The sequence below is a fragment of the Ammospiza caudacuta genome, chromosome 3, assembly GCF_027887145.1.
Source record: "Ammospiza caudacuta isolate bAmmCau1 chromosome 3, bAmmCau1.pri, whole genome shotgun sequence".
In the NCBI taxonomy this organism is placed as follows: Eukaryota; Metazoa; Chordata; class Aves; order Passeriformes; family Passerellidae; genus Ammospiza; species Ammospiza caudacuta.
In genome coordinates, this window is record NC_080595.1 from 39114731 (window position 1) to 39133483 (window position 18753).

The 18753-nt window shown below is 39.8% G+C and overlaps 2 protein-coding genes across 2 annotated transcripts in view; one reads left to right on the plus strand and one right to left on the minus strand.

Annotated features, from left to right (window-relative positions):
• GPATCH11 (G-patch domain containing 11) overlaps window positions 1–2694 on the plus strand; it is a 15000-nt gene extending 12306 nt beyond the window's left edge. Inside the window, exon 9 of the mRNA XM_058800780.1 lies at window positions 2538–2694. The gene's annotated coding sequence lies outside the window, so the exon portion shown is untranslated. The remainder of the gene's footprint in view (window positions 1–2537) is intronic.
• EIF2AK2 (eukaryotic translation initiation factor 2 alpha kinase 2) overlaps window positions 1–15816 on the minus strand; it is a 23240-nt gene extending 7424 nt beyond the window's left edge. The window contains exons 1-12 of the mRNA XM_058800777.1: window positions 15783–15816; window positions 15126–15252; window positions 11623–11737; window positions 10337–10515; window positions 9346–9448; window positions 7626–7687; window positions 6728–6818; window positions 6257–6291; window positions 5955–6089; window positions 5402–5521; window positions 4211–4318; window positions 2393–2585 (exon numbers count right to left, since the gene is read on the minus strand). Coding sequence (XP_058656760.1) covers window positions 2393–2585; window positions 4211–4318; window positions 5402–5521; window positions 5955–6089; window positions 6257–6291; window positions 6728–6818; window positions 7626–7687; window positions 9346–9448; window positions 10337–10515; window positions 11623–11737; window positions 15126–15229 — 1245 coding nt within the window. The 5' untranslated portion in view covers window positions 15230–15252; window positions 15783–15816. The remainder of the gene's footprint in view (window positions 1–2392; window positions 2586–4210; window positions 4319–5401; window positions 5522–5954; window positions 6090–6256; window positions 6292–6727; window positions 6819–7625; window positions 7688–9345; window positions 9449–10336; window positions 10516–11622; window positions 11738–15125; window positions 15253–15782) is intronic.
• Between the last annotated feature and the right edge of the window lie 2937 nt (window positions 15817–18753).

Sequence of the window (18753 nt, forward strand, 5' to 3'; positions counted from 1 at the left end):
TTAAAAACACAAACTAAATTTTAAGTAGTACCTTCTGCAGTAACTGCATCTTTTTTTCCACTAGCTCAGTCATAGCCCTGTCATGTTTTAACTGCTCTTCAAATACACTGTGCATATAACAGTCTATGTCCCAAAGGGCTTTTCACTCTTCAATCCTACACAGAACTTGATACACTTAGGCAAAGCATTTAGTCTTACATGGAATTCCACTCTAGTCAGAGTTTCTCCTAGGCACAGAAGGATCATGTGTACTAAATGAAATGCAGAGTTAAGGCTTACTACATGTATCTCAGAGTATCATGTTCACATTAAACTTCCAATTTTTAAATTTGACAGTGTAATGGGAGGGAGAACCAAAAGTAAACTTGTAAGCTGTGTTAAAAACAGTTTAGTAATAGAAGCAAAAGAAAAATTTAATAATAATGTAAATAATAATGATAATAAAAGGCTTTTAAAAACCAAAACAAGGAAAAACAAGTTATGCACAGTACAATTGCTCACCACCCACTGACTGATGCCAGATCCCCTTCCTGAGCCCAGATCAGCCCCTCTTCCATGTAAAAAAATAGTATTTTGACTTAAAATAAACACTACCTAGTAGCAACCAAAACATCAGTGGGTTATCAGCATTACTATAATACTGAACCCAAAACACAGCACAGTACCACCTACTGGAATTAACTGTATCCTAGCCAAAACCAGAACATGAAGTCAAACAACTAAAAAGAGAACTATATGTGTTTCAATGAAGTTTCCCAAAGGAGATAAAGAAACTACACTTCTGAATGTTTTTAAAACAAAACCAAATAGCCTCATGCTGTCTTCTACTCAAAGAAACTCCAGTGGACCATAAGGCCAGGAGATACTTAGTAGTCAACAGGAAGAGATCTTCATGTAAAGAATGCCCTGTGTAGTTGTTCTGTTCAAGTCTGACCATGACCACCCATATTTAATATAGTACCTATAGCTAGCTACACTATTTAGTGACTTTGTTCCTACCAGGTACAAATTACTTTAATCTCAGCTTGAACCTATCCTGGGCTATGGAGATCTCTGATGGTCAAGCACCTAAGCTGACAGCAGATCAAAGAGGAGAAGAAAGCTCCTCAATTCAAATAGAGGTAGAAGAGTTAGCAGTATAACTTGGTTCTGTTCAGGAGAGGGCTAATTTGGACAGTAATCAGTGGGGAATACATGGCTAAGAGAAGGAGGTTATTCTATACCACCTCATGTCAATTTCTGGGAACGGGGGAAGGATTCGCTTTCGGGTCATGGGAGCATAGCATGATCAGGCAGGCTCCACAGTGAACTTTTGCATGTGAATCACCCTAGTTTTTAGACTTCTGATTGTAATGTTGTTACTGTTTTTGTCTGTGTTTGTTTTCTTATCTCATTGCTGTTTCTAGTAAATTATTCTTATTTCAACCGGTGCTCTTTACCTTTTGTGCCTCCAGTTCTCCTCTTCAGCCTGTCACAGGGGAAGGGGAAGTGAGCAAGCAGCATGTGGATTCAGTAGGAGTATTAAATGGGAGAATACAACTCCTGATTGACCACAGCCTCATCCCTACCTCAGCTTGTAGGGCATGAGACTCCTAATCTCAGGGTTAAGGGTTTGAACCCCATGTTGAGCATCAAATATGGCCAGGGTGTGTAGGGGATCAAGTGAGGCACTTGTGGGTACACTGGAGCTGCCTGCTGTAAAGGGACTTCAGTTCCAGCTGTGAAGGTCTCTGGTGGTGGGAATTTGACTGCCAGAGTGGCTCCTGAGTGGTCAGGCAGGCAAGTTAACTTAACCCTAGGAATGCCACCACACTAATGATTTTTTTCACTAAATGAGTGATTTAAAACTCTGTAAGCAACATTATAGCTTCCATCCTGAAGCCATTAAGGCTTTGTCCCTTAGAATCTTTATACTGAAATAAAATCATCTTAAGACTGTGCATATCTAGAGACTGAAAGTCTATCCAAAACTGTAGCATTCAAACATTTGTATGCATAGAAAAGTAACTAGAGGATGTTGTTTTCCAACACAGCATGTATTAGGATAGATAAACTCCCTTTACAAAATGGCAAGAGCCGCTTTTTAGACTCAACTTTGCTTTTTCCAATAGGCAGACTTGTGACCCAGTAACACAATGAAAATGCCTGTTAGCTAATGACTACTGATTCTTTGAACGATTGTATTCTGAGATCTTCCAAGTTCATCTGATTTTGGGATGAGGTTCAGCCAACTGCTGAAAGAGAATCAGTCACTAGCAATAACCAAAGCATACTAGGGTACATAACAGAGTAAGCCAAGACTATAAACAATTTAACATTCTCTGCAATTTCAGTAAGTATACTACCTTTAACTTTTTGGGGTTTTTTTTCTTTATTTACCTATGCTACACACCTTGAGGTCTCGATGAATTAACTCTTCAGAATGAATACACTGCACTCCTTTCGCTATTTGTAAAAATTTGTCTTGTGCCATTTCATGATACTTTCGGTCTTCGCTATTTTTTATAACCCAGTCTTGCAATGTCCCTTGTTCACAGAATTCCATTTGGATGAAAAGACAGAGAATTTCTGGGTCTGAATTCCATCTTCAAAAGAAAATGACATACCATATTGAAATTGACAAGATACAATTCCCCCCAAGTCATCTTCAAGAGCCCTTTTTGCTAAGAATTATTTTTTGGAGTTACTTAAAACACAGTCTGCAAGTCCCTTAATTTTAGGAAATATCCTACAGCAATTTGCATTAAATAAAAAGGACTGCAACTCAAAGAATCCCTGCTCAGTTGCTACATATTCCTGGAATATTTCTGAAGTTTTGGTTGCTTTCTAGTTTCACACTGGTGGTTTTCTGAATGCCCAAGTTCCATTTCCCTCATACCTAAAAGTACGTCCTATCTAGGAAGAAATACCATTGTCCTTGGCTCCATCTGGCCTTGTAGGACCTGGTGGAAGACCCTGACATGTTTCTGCTGAAGAGATCAGCCTTCCTATCCTGCCCAGAATGGTCATGTTCTTTCCAACTCTGTCCTGTCAAGAAGGTAATGCAGTGACATTGCTCTGCTAGTCACAGGAACCCTTCTGAGGACTAGAAATCTAGATGAAATATATTCAATATAATATTCAATGAAATATATTCATCTGGCAGCCTCACACATCCCAGAGAAGCCCATAAGATAGGCTGAGGCTGGAGATGGTGAGAGGAAGGAAAATACAAAGAGAAGCATGCACTGGTTTTTCCCTATGTATGCTGTGTGATGAGTGCCCTTGGATAAAGCTGCTCGAAGCACTGAAAGAACAAGCATTAAATAGCTCAGGACTCTGCAGGCTTGAGGTCAGGGCACAAATTCCAGTCTGGGTTCTTGGCTTTGGGGACTTTTTGTTCTTTTACTCAATAACTGTTTAATATAAAATATATACATGATATTGAGGCTCCAAGGTATTAATGGTTCTGTTTTGACATACTTTTTTTTCTGCCATTTTACTGCTCACTTGATGAGCACAATAATGGAGAGGTATCACACCAACCATAATTTTGAATCCATTAATATTTTATGGCTCTAAGTAAGTATGGCAGCCTATGTGAAGAGTATGAATTCACAGCTAGTAAAAAAAGCTTACCACAAAATCTTGGAAAAGTTAATAGTTTAACTTAGAAGTAAAACTCTCACCACTGGTTTACCAGAAGTCTCAGTGTCAAAAGGCTACCTCTAAATTAAAGAGCATTTCATTTTGTATTCCTTTCCTAAACAATCAAAATCACTGTTTCAAGCATCATGGTTAAAATACTAACGTAGGGAAATAATTAAATCTATGATAGCTACTGGCTGACCAGTACTTATTATAAAAAGGAAACTTCTGATCAGGAATTTGGTAGCCAAGTGACAGACAATTTTTTCTGTTGTTAGTTCTTGCCCCACATTTTGAGTTCTGCATTCTTACTCTCCTCTGTAAATTCATTATGTTCCATATATCAAGAGAGGAGTGAAATATAAAATTATATAATGTACCTTACTAATCAAGGAAAAGAAGATGTAAATATACTTAATGACACACAACCTGCTGCTGGAAATACTGTGCCCTTTCTCTAGCAGTGTGATTGCACGTGTGTGCATTTATATTTTAAAATAATTGATAACCAATTATGAATAGCATGAAGTTCACTACAGCTGTGAAAAAAGTTTGTGAATGCAAACTATTACTTTGTAGTTACCTTGAGCCTGAGCCCTCGATACGGTCGTACCCTCTCCAGCTGCAATGATAGCGCACTATGTTCTCATGTGAAAGTCTTGCCAGTCCTCGTGCTTCACGCTCCACTTTCCTATCAGGAGGGGGAAAGAATTTTTAAAAAAGGCATTTCCCTATTACAATGTAACACAAAGTTAAATAAAAGATAGGCTATCAAGTAGCAGGATACAGATAGTTTTAGATTAATTCAGAAACAAAGCATATTATTCTCCTTCATATACGTTCACAGGCCAAAACTAAAGTTACAAATCTGATGGGTTGTCTTCCATCTGCTCAGTTATTCGAAGTGCAAAAACTGGTTTAATCCCATTAGGAATTAAATCCCCACTCAAAAAAAGCTGAAAAAGCAGGTAGCTGCAAACCTGCCAGCAAAGCAGCAGTCATGACTTGAAGAATCAGTAGAAGATTCTCAGTATAGTTCTCAGGATAGCAATGCCAATGAAAATAACATGTATTTCCAAACAAGACAAGAATCCAAAAGGAAATGTACATATTACACAATTCAAGGGACAAGTATCTCCAACAATTTAAAACCTTTTCAATAGATAACCTAAAAGAAATTAATGCTTTCAATCACTGATAAAGTACTCCACTAGGTAACAGAAAATTACTTTTTTAAAAAAAATTAAGATCATCTTTCTCTGTTGAGATTTATAAAAGATAAGCAACACAGCACGAGAGTAATGACTACATGGGTCAGGTATAAAGCATTTTCGCACTACAAAATTTATTACTTGGATTTTTTTCTATTTTCCATAATTATAGTTATTTTACATTACTGATATGGAAATTTTCCATGTAGCCTGTCAAAAGTAACAGGACTGCTTTCAATGTTTTAATAATCATCAGGTTTTCTCCAAACACATTTTGCAATATTAGCAACCAGAGCACTACTGTGTTCAGGGAAAAGAGAACTTAACATACCTACATTTTTACAGCTCCAGGAAAAATTAACCCATTACATGCAAAAATTAACAAAGATTCAGGACCACTTTCGGCTTCACTTGGAAATAAAGAAAACAGTTCACTAGAAATGACAGATAATTAATAATAAAAATCACCTAAATGCTCCTAGTATTGTTGAAGAGAGAAAATAAAGTATTAAAGTCTTGATTAAAGTTGTCCTAGAAGACAGAAGTAAACATTCAGTACATACTCTGTGAATTCAACTCGTTTGATTGCATAGGTTGTCTTATCACACTTCGATGTTGCCTTGAAAACATTCCCAAAACCACCTGCACCAATATGCTGTATTTTTTCAAAAAGTTGAAGAAATCTTTAAAAACAAATAAAAAAGGAAAACCACACTTAATTATACTTAATTTTCAATTAAGAATATAAAAATAATCTTGACAGATTTAATACATCTACTCATATCATTCTACAGTCATCATTTGACCAATCTACAGGTCTAAATCACAGCCTTGGGGATTAAAACAAGAAGGGAAACTGACCCTTCCAGGCCTGTCAGGTAACCACCCTCACACTTTCACATGAATGACATTTGGTTGTGAGCTTTAAATACCATTGCTTGTCAATTTCTATGCTAGATTTGAAATTTCCAGGAAAAAAATCTAATATCAATATTCTTTGAAAATTCTTTTCACAGCAGTATTTTCCCTCCTTCTGCCACAAATAAAGAAGCAAATCTAGAGTCATACATACCGTTATTGTCTTACAAATATTAATTTTAAAAAAATCCTTCTTACGTTTTATTGACAGTGTGTGGACTCCCATTCTCTTTTCCAGTATTTGTGTCCACATCTGGCAAGCCTTCACTGGAATCTGACATATTTTTTTCCTCTTCCTTGTTTCTTACATTAGCAAAATTAGCTGCCAATTTTCTTTAACAAGGATAAAAGCAAAATTTATAATGAGCCATTTTTCTAACACATGATTAGAAAAGAAATATAGCCCCCAATAGTAGCATTTCTTTACTAGAGATAGAAAAAATAAAGTTATTTAAGGTATATATTGTTTAGAGGAGATAGCAATCTAAAAGTAAACATACCTTTTGGTCTCCAAGACAGACCTTTGTGCATTTCTCTACATGGAAAACAGAAAAAAAAGCCTAACTGAGGTATCCTGAATATTTTCACTGCAGCCTGTTTAAAACATGTCTGATAATGTATCTAGGAATTGCCTATAAACATGATCATACCCTATGTAAACAATGTCATAAGAATGAATCTTAGCTCAGTGTTTTTCACATATGCTATGCATAATATTATCATTGCAAAAAATGAGCTCAGTTTGACCCTCTTCTTGGGACTACTGGCATTTGTTAAACACTACCTAAATTTGATCCACAATAGAGAAGGAAATTACTATGGTTACCCCTACTGAACGTTCTTAGGAAAAATGCATGTATTTTCTAATGATTAGTGGATAAAAGAACAAACTGATGTTACACTCTGACAAGAAGCATGCCCTATTCAGGGTCTAAAATGTAAATACGAGGAAGACCATTTTCATACTGTACCTGAGAAGGTGAAGGCTTTTCACATATTGCCATGTCCTTCATTTTTTCTTCCAACTTTGCAGATGAGTCAGCAAAGCAAATGGTGTTGTTACTGAAAAATAATGGACTATTTTTAGGTGAAAATAACACAATAATAAATAAAATTATTATCACAAGAAAAGAAGTACCAAAAATCCCAGTTTTTAAAGCAAAACCTGAAAAGGCATTAACAATCGTAACTGATTTAAACTACAAAACGTCCTGCTTGAAAGCTATTAAAATAACAACACTTTGTAATATTCTCCTTTATTTCTATTATAAAATGAGTCTATGATATCTAGAAGATAGAAAAATGTAAAAGTGGTAGTGGCACTACAGGTAAACTGCTGGTTTTTAAATCACATCTCAGACTTAATGTATGTTCAGTTTCTTTTGCTAAGCAAATTTTTCCCTTTGGTGGAAATGAAGATTCATGTAGGATGAAAAAAGGGAGGAAAAAAAGAAAAATGGGAGAGAAGAAAGCAGAATATGGAGCACAGGAGAGTACTGAAATTGAATTACACTGAATTCACAAGAGTGTCTCAATAGGAAAATGAGTGTTAAAATGGCATGAAATAGTGCTATTGAATGAGGTAGGGCAATCCATTTATATTACAAAAAAAAAAAAACTTCTGAAAGAACTACTAAAATGTGAACAAATCAGAAAGCTCTAAACTTACTATAAGCTATCCCATACAGACTCACATAAAACTGCACAAGTAGAACAAACTTCGCTCTGAAGTTTAAGGAACAGAAGTTAAAATTAGATTGCTTTATACTGCAATAAAGCAATAAAATGATATATTTTATTTAGAATTAGAGCACATTACCCTCTAAGATTACTAAATATATTATAGCATTAGCAGTGAACCCAACTTACTCTGAGTCAGACTCAGCTGACACTTGAGAGGAATTGCTGTTATTAGCTCTTTCAAGTTCCCACTGGGAAAAAAAAAAAAAGCCATGTTTAACAAAATCACATAAACAAATCTTTAGAGCAAAAGATGCCTTCCAGAGAGGGCAGAGGGAAGATTACAGGGTCCTAAGAGCAAGTTGGTAACTGCACTAAACATTCAAAACCCTGCAGAAGAAATGCACTTGCCCAATTTCCACTCAGAGAAAGGAAAAACACAGGGCCCTGCCACAGTGAGTGTACTATACAGACACATTTACAAAAGTAGAGTCTGGATTCTATTCAAAACCAGGATAAGAGCGAGAGTTATGAAAAGCAAATATCTTTGTTGTTTGCATGTGCAACTGCTGTGGGGAAAATGAGATATATGTAATCAGGAGAACTGAAAATCTTGAGTCAGTACAGATGGACAGTCAATGTCCTCAGCATGAAAACACTGCAAAACTCATAACTAAATTAGGGTTGAATTAAAAAAAACTTATCCCAAATACTTAATAGAGGTTCTTCCCCTTCCTCCCACTACCTATAAGATCATTAAAGTAACATTAAAAGCAACAACTACAATGGATATAGAGCATCATCTCACAAAAAGTAAACAAATTTTTTTTTTTTTATGTTTCCTGCTATTCCATCACAGTATTGTGGACACAAAAACATAGGGTTTATGTTTAAATGAGAACAAACAAACCCCTTTTTAAATACAGGGGTACTGGACCTTTACTACATTTTGCCAGATTACATTTTGTTTGTTACGCAGACATCACTGAGAATTATTAAAAATTAAAACCAAACCAAAACAATTCAATCTAAATTTAGACTATATGGTATACAAGTTCTGTTTGAGGTAATAAATTTCAGACTTCAATGAAAATAAAAAGATCCATGGGTTTACAACCAAGGAAGATATTAAGAGAGGCTCCTAGATCTATAATAGGATGTTACTTAATTACATGGTTGATTTAAAAACAACTCTAAAAGCATTGAAAATTCACAGTAACAGCCAAATAATTGTAAAAGTACTTAAAAGTGAAAAAGGCTTCTTTCCTCCCCTATACTGCCATTCTTCTCTTTAAACTACCCTCCATTTAGTTAGTTCTTATGTTCTGTACATTTCAGAAGAGGGTTTGGATCATTATTAGAATTCTGATAGTTTTTTGCACATGTGGAAATAACAGCTGCCAACATGAAGACAACAGCTCTGCTCTCCAGAGGATGGTGTCAGCAATTGTTTCACAGGACTGTGCCTTGGAACACTACAGAAGGCAGGTCCTGTTGATTCTGACTCCTGCTTTTGCCTCTCACATTACACAATAGATTTCTGATCCAACAGAAGACAGTAAAAGAAGTATGTTCATAGTCTGCCAGCCCAACAACACTTCTCACAGAAGACGAGTTGGAATTTTAAAATTTTTAAAACGTCTGCATCCTTGAATGACAACATATCAGACCTATTCTGAACACAGAGAGATATCAATTGTTAGCAGTTTAGTTTTTTTAATCCAGAATGCAGAAGCACAACATAAATTCTACTAACAGTAGCCCAACCAACATACTAAAATATGGATTGTTTCCTTCTTCGATGGAATCCATGAAATATGCTTTTAAATACAATAAAGAAATTGGTTCAAAGATTTAAACTTCTGTGATAAGGCTAAATATAGCACATAATATAGCTTTCCTTATTTACCTTCTCATATGCTTCCTTTGCAGCAGCTTTTTTTGCAGCAGCTATGGAAGGTCCAGTACCCTTTCCATACAACTGACCTCTAATTGTACAGCTAACAGAATACCTGTAAAATACAACAGGGAATCGAGTCTTATATCCCATATAACAAGTCTCAATGTAATGATCTTTAAACACTACAATCAAGCGACATTATAGAATGGAAATCTGAAGTATACATCTTCAGGGCAGCATTTTCAATATACATTTAATCTAGTTAATAATGGTAGGTAACTAATTTGTTGTGCCTTAAAGATAACTCAGTGGAGAGCAGCACTGCAGAAGGGCACCTGTGGATCCTGGTCACTGGCCAGTTGAACCTGAGTCAGCAGTGCCCTGGCAGCCAGGAGGGCCAGCCCTGTCCTGGGGGGCATCAGGGACAGCATCACCAGCAGGGCAAGGGAGGGGATTGTCCTGCTCTGCTCTGCACTGGGGTGGCCTCATCTCAAGTCCTGTGTGTAGTTTTGGGTGCCATAATATAAAAATGACATTAAGCTATTGGGGATTGTTCAAAGGACAGCAACAAAGATGGTGAAGGGCCTATGATGAGAAGCAGCTGAGGGCACTTGGTCTGTTCAGCCTGGAGGAGTTTGAGGGGAGACCTCACTGCAGTTACAGCTTCCTTGTGAGGGGAACAGGAGGGACAGGCACTGATCTCTGCTCTGTGGTGACAGTGACAGGACTCAAAGAGAGAGCATGAAGCTGAATTAGGATAAGTTTAGGCCAGATATCAGGAAAAGATTCTTCACCCAGAGGATGCCTGGGCACCGGAACAGCTCCCCAGGAAAGTGGTCACAGCACCAGCCTGGCAGAGCTCAAGAAGCTTTTGGATAATGCTCTCAGGCAGATGGTATGACTCCTAAAGATTCAGCTAACATGACCAAGGATTATTAATGGTAGCATTAGTAAACACAAAAAGTATTAGAAGGAAGCAGGAAGGTGAATTATAGCTTACGTGGGAGCATGGGGATCTCCAGTACGATTTTCGGTAGTATAACCAACTGTGTCACCCGTCCTTTGTGAAATACTATTTAACAGGCAGACATAATTCTTGTCTGGCGCAGGTGATGAGGTTGTTGAGGTTGTTTGAGCTGTTGTTAAATCTGCAGCTGCCATATTTGATGAACTCTTCTCCTATAAAACAAACAAAACAGGTAACTTGAAAACTTAAGTTTAAAAATACATTAAGATAAAGAGTGCACAAGAACTAATATAGCTGCAAGGTTTGTCCACATTTCAAAACACTCTTAAGAAATCCCAAGTTTCCATTAAGAGTCCTTTGTGGCAAAGACGGACATCCCAAGCACAATTATTACATTTTGAATAAACGTAAAAGTGGCTTTCCAAGTACTACACTTCTGCCTTTAACAACCTCTCACCATGCCTCATCCCACCCCTTTTAGGAAAATACAGGGAACAAGCTGTGAAGAAGGGATGGCAGCAGGATGCTGCTGATGCTCCCATTTAGCAAGGGCTGCAAATGCTCCTATGCATGTACAAGAGGGGAAAGCAGGACTTTTCAGCTGCCTCATGATTAGTCAACATCAGTAACGTATCAGCAGACATGCAGCAATTGTGTTAAAGTAATGACAGGACACAACAAAAGCCATATAGAAATAGGGAAGAAAAGATTTCACTCAAAAGGTGCTAAGAAGCATTCAGAGTTGGAAAAAAATAGAGCATGGCAAATAAAGAAGGGCAAAACACTTGGCAGAAAACTAAGGAGCAAAATTCAAACCTAGACTTAATCAAGGAAGGAGAGAGTATATAACTAGCTATACTGTAAAGAATATAATGAAAAGGAAAAAAAGATTAATTAGAACAAGTGAAAGTAAGCAATTTCATTAGCAGAGTGGCAACAGACACGCTGAGTAATGCCCTGCAAATGTTTTGCAGATATTGAATCATAGAACAGTTGTCAAGACATAAAAGGACAATTGCCCACTTTGGATACACCAAGGCAGCTTAACAAAGGCAAATACATTTCTTTATCTCCTATAACAACAGAGGATGAAACATAGTATTAGATACCAACCCTATTGGAAAAAAATAAGGAAAACAATTTAGTGATAAAAAGTTGAAAATTGAATAAGACAGAAACAAAGACAACTTGAATAATTAGAAACTGTTTTAAATTAAACAACGTTTTCAAAAATCTACTTTCAGATATGCAACATTTACTACATTACATGTGATGTACGCTTCTTAATAACCCCCAAAACAATCCTACTGTTTACTCACCTCTTCCTCAATCCTTTCCCATGCTTTTTTTGCTGCTACTTCTTTTGCTGCTTTTATACTTTTACCAGTGCCTCTACCATATTCCTCACCTTTTACTATGAGAACAACTGTGAACCTGCAATGAAGAAAACTTGTCTGAAACATTGCTACATTTTTCTCACATATATACTTTAATAACCTTATCAGATTAAACTTTGGGTTTAGTATCTACAAAGCACTGTAGGATAACTATGAGAAGTACTGAAGCATTAATGTGTTTTTCTTATATCAAACCAGTGATTATCATAATTCTTTAGTATAAATACTTTTAAATTTTCCTCTCTAGTCACAAATACATTCACTTTATTAGTTCCAACAGTACTTTTAACTGCTTTCTTAAATCAAAATAATTTCATTTTTAAGAGCATAAGAATGGATGAGGTCAGCATTGTTACAAGCAAGGTCGTGAAGCCCTAACAACAGCACACATCTCAGTAGTGTGACACTACACAGAGGAAAGATTAGCTAATTTTGGTTACATGAAACCAGATGTGACATTACACTCACCTTTAGTACCCTGTGATGTAAACTGCTTATTAAGAGCAAAAAACATCTGGTGTTGTGAGAGATTAATTTATAGGCAGTCAAAAAAAACCCACCAAAACAAAACAAAAAATTACCAACAAACACAAGCCCCAGTCCTGCCTTTCTGTGCTCAATTGCTGAGCCCTTCCCTCTCTGTTCCTCTATTCCACAACTGTGCATGTCCTGCTTCTCATACAGCAACTCCATGAGTCAGAATGGGAATCTGATGCCGCTCAGAACTGAATCTGGCTGGGATGGAGTTAACTTTCTTCAGGGCAGCCAGATTGGAACTAACACAGGGTTAATGTTTTACCTACTGCTGAGTAGTGCTTGCTCAGCACCAAAGTTGTTTTCTTTTTCCCACTCTGGCCTTCAGGAAGCAGAGGAATGGTAGGTGTGAAGCTGAGAAGAGACACAACAAAGGCAGGTGGCCAGAGGGATAGTCCATGCCATATGTCATGTCACTCAGCAATAAAAGCTGGGAGATGAAGAAGGGAGAGGGGATACCCATGGCTATGGTGTTTACCTTCCCAAGTACACACCGGACATGATGAAGCCCCACTTTCTTGGGAACATCTGCCAGCTGATGGGAAGGAGTAGCCAACTTCCTTATTTTGCTTTGGCTGCACATCCAGCTATGCTTTGTCTATTAAACTGTCTTTATCTCAATCCACAAGTTTTTTCTCCCTTTCACCTTTCTGATTGTCTCCCTCTCCCACTGGGGGAAAGTGAGTAGGTAGCTGGGGGTTTCACTGCCTCCTGGGGTCAACCCACCACTGCGCCCTAATAACGAATAGTTGGATTTCAGACAAATCAGTCCTTACAGATCTGACTTGTCCTGCAGCTGCAAATCCCCTAATGTTTCTGATACTGCCTTTGCAACAGAGGAGCAAACAACAACTGGATTTCTGCCTGTGGCAGCAGCACATACTTGCACCAAGTTAAAGTGACCATTAGAGCCTCAGAGCACCTCTGTGCTTCAGATTGCACAGAGTGTGTAAATGCTCACAGCCAACAAGGTGGATTCACACAGTCAAGGCATAGCACCATGAGCTCCTCTGTGGGAAAATTGGTCTCAAATAGTGTAGTGACTTTAGGAACTCACTTTTTTCATTATTCCAACCTCATTCTCCACTTCCCTTTAATGAAATGTTTGGGTGGGAAACAATGGAGATGCAGAATGAAGTGCTTGCTCTCATTGTGTAAACAAGGCTAACAAGAAATCTTAAGGAGGCAAACAGTAGGAAAAGGCACCCCCATAGTGTGCCATATCCTCTACACATAGGAAACAACAAAGAAAAAGCAAAACATGTAAGAAAAACTCCTTCCCAAAGAAGAACCTATCAGCCAACCCATACCTAAGTACTAAATACTACACACATTCAGCTATGACACTGCATCAAAATACACCATTTATTTAAGCATCCTGATGAAATCTGCAGTGAATCTCCATGACCAAGCTGAGGACTACCTGCAGGAGCGATACATGAATTGGTCATAAGTGCAGAGTCATTCACCAAGGCAATAAGCAATTCCAAAGCTTGACAGGTTTAGTGGCCTAACTGTCCACTCTCTGCATTCCCAGACCACAAAAGCTCAGGACTGAGCCACCCTGGTCTCCTTTAACCTTCTTACATTGTGTTCATCACTGGCCCTGTCAGACCCAGTACTGGAAGCAGCCTCAGCACCAGAACCATGATAGGATGGGAGGCATCTCTGCGTCATGCCTCAGACAGCTGCAAGGTGACATGAGATGGAACAGCACAGCAGAGTTAGGGAGCTAGCTCACAACCAGCAGTGGTCAATGCATCCAGAACTCCAGGACAGAGCAGCATAAGGGGACTGAAGGTTTACAGCACACATCACTACAGCCTTTACACATCACAGACACTTTACACTGTATCCTTGGAATAGCCCAAGTTACCCAGGATTTTCCTAGATGTCACACAATGGGCTGAATTTCATTTGTGAATGTAGCAGAACAGAGAGAAAAACAATGAAAAACCACAACAAATGGAATAAACAACTTGGAATGAATGTAAGTTCCATCAGTCCCATGCCATCACTTTTGAAGAATTAAGATGTTGCTGTGTGATCACAGCTGTAGCCTTTACTGCAATAAGTACTTTTTTGAATTACATGAGCTACATGGGCAAAAAAATAAGATAGCTATTAACATTTGAGATCCAAATAATATCTATTAATTTATTCTGAGATGTTAGACAGACTTAAGACTAAATCTGCATAGACAGTGCTATCTGACAACATGCAACACAGCAAGAGAAATGTATTAATTATTAACATAAGCCTTGTCTTCATACAAACTAGCAAAAAAAATTTTTAAAAATCATGCAAGGAAATATTACAGATCTTGAGTATCTACAACCTTTGGCAAGGCAAAAAATGTACTGTATCAGTGTTAAAAAATAAAATATATTCCATCACCTGTAATTGTCTCTAAAAGGGAAAGCAAAACTTCTTAAGCAAAACACCCTCTTCTTGTAAGAGATGTTAAAAAATATACTACACATTAAATATGTTAGTATGAAATCAGTTAATACACCCAACCTTTTGGACTAAAAATCAACAATGCTTTGTAAACACTTTGCTTTGTAGCTTTGAAATCAAACTGAAAATCTTGCTGTAACCCAATCCACCTTCTGAGAGGAGATGCATAATATACAATACAGTTACTAGTAAGTAACAGGTGCCTTGCTGGTACTTTCTGAAAAAGAGCCATCACCCTTGAAATAAGTTTTCTCCTTAAACTGTATCACATGATGTCTTCCCCATGCACCTGCCATTCAATTCATTGTTTCAACCAGCTTTCCCACTACACATGTGCTTTCAGCAAATCAATATTTGTGACTGCAAGCTTTACACAGTTTGCTCATTGCAGGAAAAGTCCCACTCGTTATTGACAGGCAGAGAGAACTTACTCAGGATCATGAGGTGGGCCCGTTTTGGCAACGAGGTCATAAACCACTGTATATTTCTTTTTTTGACCGTAAGAGTTGACCTTCCCCATATACTCACGATCCATTTTGACACAATCTTCAATAGATGCTGCAAAGTAACATTCAAAGATTTGTCTGTTGCTCTAAACATGGAATAAAGGCAGCCCTAATCCTGGTAGATAGGTCACTGCTAAGACATAAAATAGAAAATTGGTGCCAGTAACAAAGTTCATGGGAAACTGATTCGAATTTCTAATTCAAATGACTGGTCTGCAAATGTTTTGGAAGTGATTGCTTGGAATAAGGGTTTTAGAAAGCAGAGTGGAGAATTCAGTGATTAGAGAAGATTCCTGAGCAGATTCCTTGACAGAAAAAGATGGAATCATTTACTGACTTCTGTGGGAGGAAAATAAACAGTAGTGTTTCCCCGTTATTAGAATCGATTCCTGCAGAAGAGAACCCGACGGCACTTAGCATATCCCTTCGAGCAGCGGTGATGCCAGGCGTAGCCGCACGGACCAAAGATGACCCCGGGCTGCCGTCACCGAGCGCAGCGGGCCAGGCGTCTGCAGCCGGGCTGCGGGCACCCCATCCCGCAGGGACCCTGCCCTTCCTCCCGCGCCCCCGCCCCGCCGGTACCTCCGAGCCGCTGCCGACGCTCCGGGACCCGCGGACGCTCCTGCAGCCGACCCGGCCCGGCGCGTAGACCCCGCCCAGTTTCGTTTCCCGCAGCGCCGGCCCGCGTTAGAACAAAAACGAAACCGAAAGGGAGGCGAGGGCGGGAGAGCCCCGCGGGGAGCAGGGCGGCTCTGCGCTGAGGCCAGGGGAGCCGCGCCCGGCCCGGCACAAGGAGCGGCGCCTCCGCCGCCTGCGCTCTGCCCAGCGCTCCTGAGCTTACGGGGAACCGGGGCTCCGAGGCAGGCGAGCGGCTTCGCAAACACCTGAGCCCCCGGCTTGGCCCTGACTCGCGGCGCCTTCTCCTGTTACAGTAACCACACCCTGTAGTTCCGCAACATGGCCAGCGGAGTGCGCGCCCAAATACTTCCAAAGCCCTCAAGCCCAAGAACCCCCAAGGTTTTATACCCTCAGTCCCGCTCTTCCTTCTCGTCTTCTCCCGCCTCCCCGCTCTGTTCACCCATCGCACCGGCGTCGCCTTATCCAAAAGGTCGGCAGTCACCGGCTGTTACTCTCAGTTGTCCATCCACCTGGCTACTGTCGCCTGTCTTCATGTCCTTTGTTATCCCAAAGGCTGGGAATTCATGGCCTCTTGTCTCGAAGTCCAACCAGGAGCTCAATCTGCATTTCAATCTGCAGATTGCAGGCCAAGACACCCGTGTGAGAACTATTCCTCAACACATTGAGCTTGAAATGTATCATGGGTATCTTCTCAACATGAATGAACTTCATAATAAATCTCTTACAGGGATAAAAGGAAAAAAAAAAACAGCCACCAAGTTAATAATATATTCTGTGGAAGTGGGAAAGAAAAATCTTCAAGATGAGTTTTCAGGGGCTAGATGTAAAGGGTGGAGCAAATGACTTCCAATGTGCACACAGGTCACTACTCCTGATCATCCAGATTTGATTTCCACCCCCTGCCAGGTCTGTCTCCAGCAGAAACCAGACAGCTATAGAAAAGGAAAACAGCAGTAAGCCTTAGGTCTTCCTCAGTACGAGGAAACAACTTGGGCACTCAGGAAGCTCACCTGCTCTCTCATAATGCTAACACAACCAAAAAGGAACCCATTGAGACACCAGTGGAGATGCAGGAAAAAACCATCAGAGAGTTTCAAATGTTGAACTCCTAAACATAACCATCTTGTAGCAAAAAAAGGAGCAATTCCTTATTTAAAGATACCATACTGGCATTCTTACATTATCACTTCTAGGATGTGCACTCTCTTATGTTTCAGCTTGTCTCCTACTCAAGTTTCCAATGACTGTTCTCTTCCTGGTTCTCAGCTTCTGCTGAGAGGGATTTCCAGCCTCTAGTGAGCCTGCAGAACAAGGAACGGGAGAACAAGGAGAAAGTAACACACTTGCTGATAGATAAACGGTCCAAATGGTCTTTGAAAACACAAATATTTTATGTAAATGTACCTTTTTCCAAAAGTACACATAGGATCCAATGCTCACTGTTTGCAATGTAGGGCTGTTTGAAACAAATGCCATCTTCCTAAGTAGAATGCATCCTATTTTTAAGTCACTCTTCTGTGTAAATTCTGAAAAACAGTAATTCAGTAGAGGCACATAAAATCCACACGCCTAACACCTTTTCTGTCTTATCAAGCAAAACCAGCACATTTTATTAGAACCAGCTAGAGTAATTTTATTAAAACTTCTCTTATTGCCTTAACTACAGGATCCTTAGCTATCTCTGTTTCTTCTCAGAATCCACCTCTCTCCTTAAAGGTTTGTCTTCTGTAGTTCTACTTGCCATATGCCAAGCTTTTGGGCACAACTGCTTTGGCCTTGCATGTGACTCAATGTCTTCCATCAGATAAGGAGATTGCTACCAAAGGTGTGTTTTTTAGAACTGAAAGTGACCTGGAGTGAACTTCCAGTTTTTTGGTAAAAGACAAAGTTTCCTCCAGCTTCGTGAATTGCAGTTGATTAATTTCTAATTGACATTAGCAGTATTAAACACAAATCAAATTAAGAAAATTTGCTAGGTGGCTGTTAAAAAATACACAAGGTTTCTCAAAACATTATCAATGAACAAGATGCTGTTAAACTTCACCTTGGGGAAAATCATCAATTCCAAAACAGTCGTTGGTATATACACCTAAAAATCTTGTTCTATAAGGCCATTCAGGCTTGCATTCAAATGCCTTTGAGATTCATTTGCTCTACAAAATATTCACCTTTGGAGTTTCAAGTAATCCATAATTATATAGAGTCTCAAAATAGTGGAGTTACAGTGGAGTTATTGACTTTGGCTTTATTAGGAGCACTTGCTGATGGATAATTCAATCCCTGTCCTGCGGCTGCTGTGCTCAGAGGTAACTGCAGGACACGCTCCAGAAGGTAACAGAGAAGCTGGGAAAACCCGAACTCAGCTGAATCTTTTGCATGCGCCTCCTCCTCCTCCTTCGTGCAGGTCCCCGTTCACGGAATGCTTCGGAGTGAAAACCTACAGACTTCGGCATCTTTGGGCGCCACGCTGCGACCCCGTGCAGGGACCTGTGTGGTGCCGTTCCCTAAGGTGGGACAGGCTTCCCCAGCAGCAGCAGCCGCTGGCCGGGGGCTGGCACAGCCAAACTGCCGCCAACAGCCGGGAGCGGGCAGGCCTGCCCGGATGGAAGCGCTGTAGGGGAAATTCTTGCACGGCAAAGCTGTTCCCTGGCAGCACCTCAACAGGTTATTTTCCAACCAGCTGCCAGCTGTCCCATTGCCTCATCCAGAAAGCATTCCTACATAGAGGAAACAAACCGAAGCAAAACACCAAGCATAGAAACACACACCCCAAATACCGCGGGGCGGGCTCGCCCAGGGCACGCCCGGGGTGCCGCAGAGCCGCTCCTGCTGCCGGGCTCAGCCGCGGCCCTGCCCATGGCCCGCAGGGCGAGGGGAGCGCCGCCACTCCCAGCGGTAGCCGGGTTACGGGAGC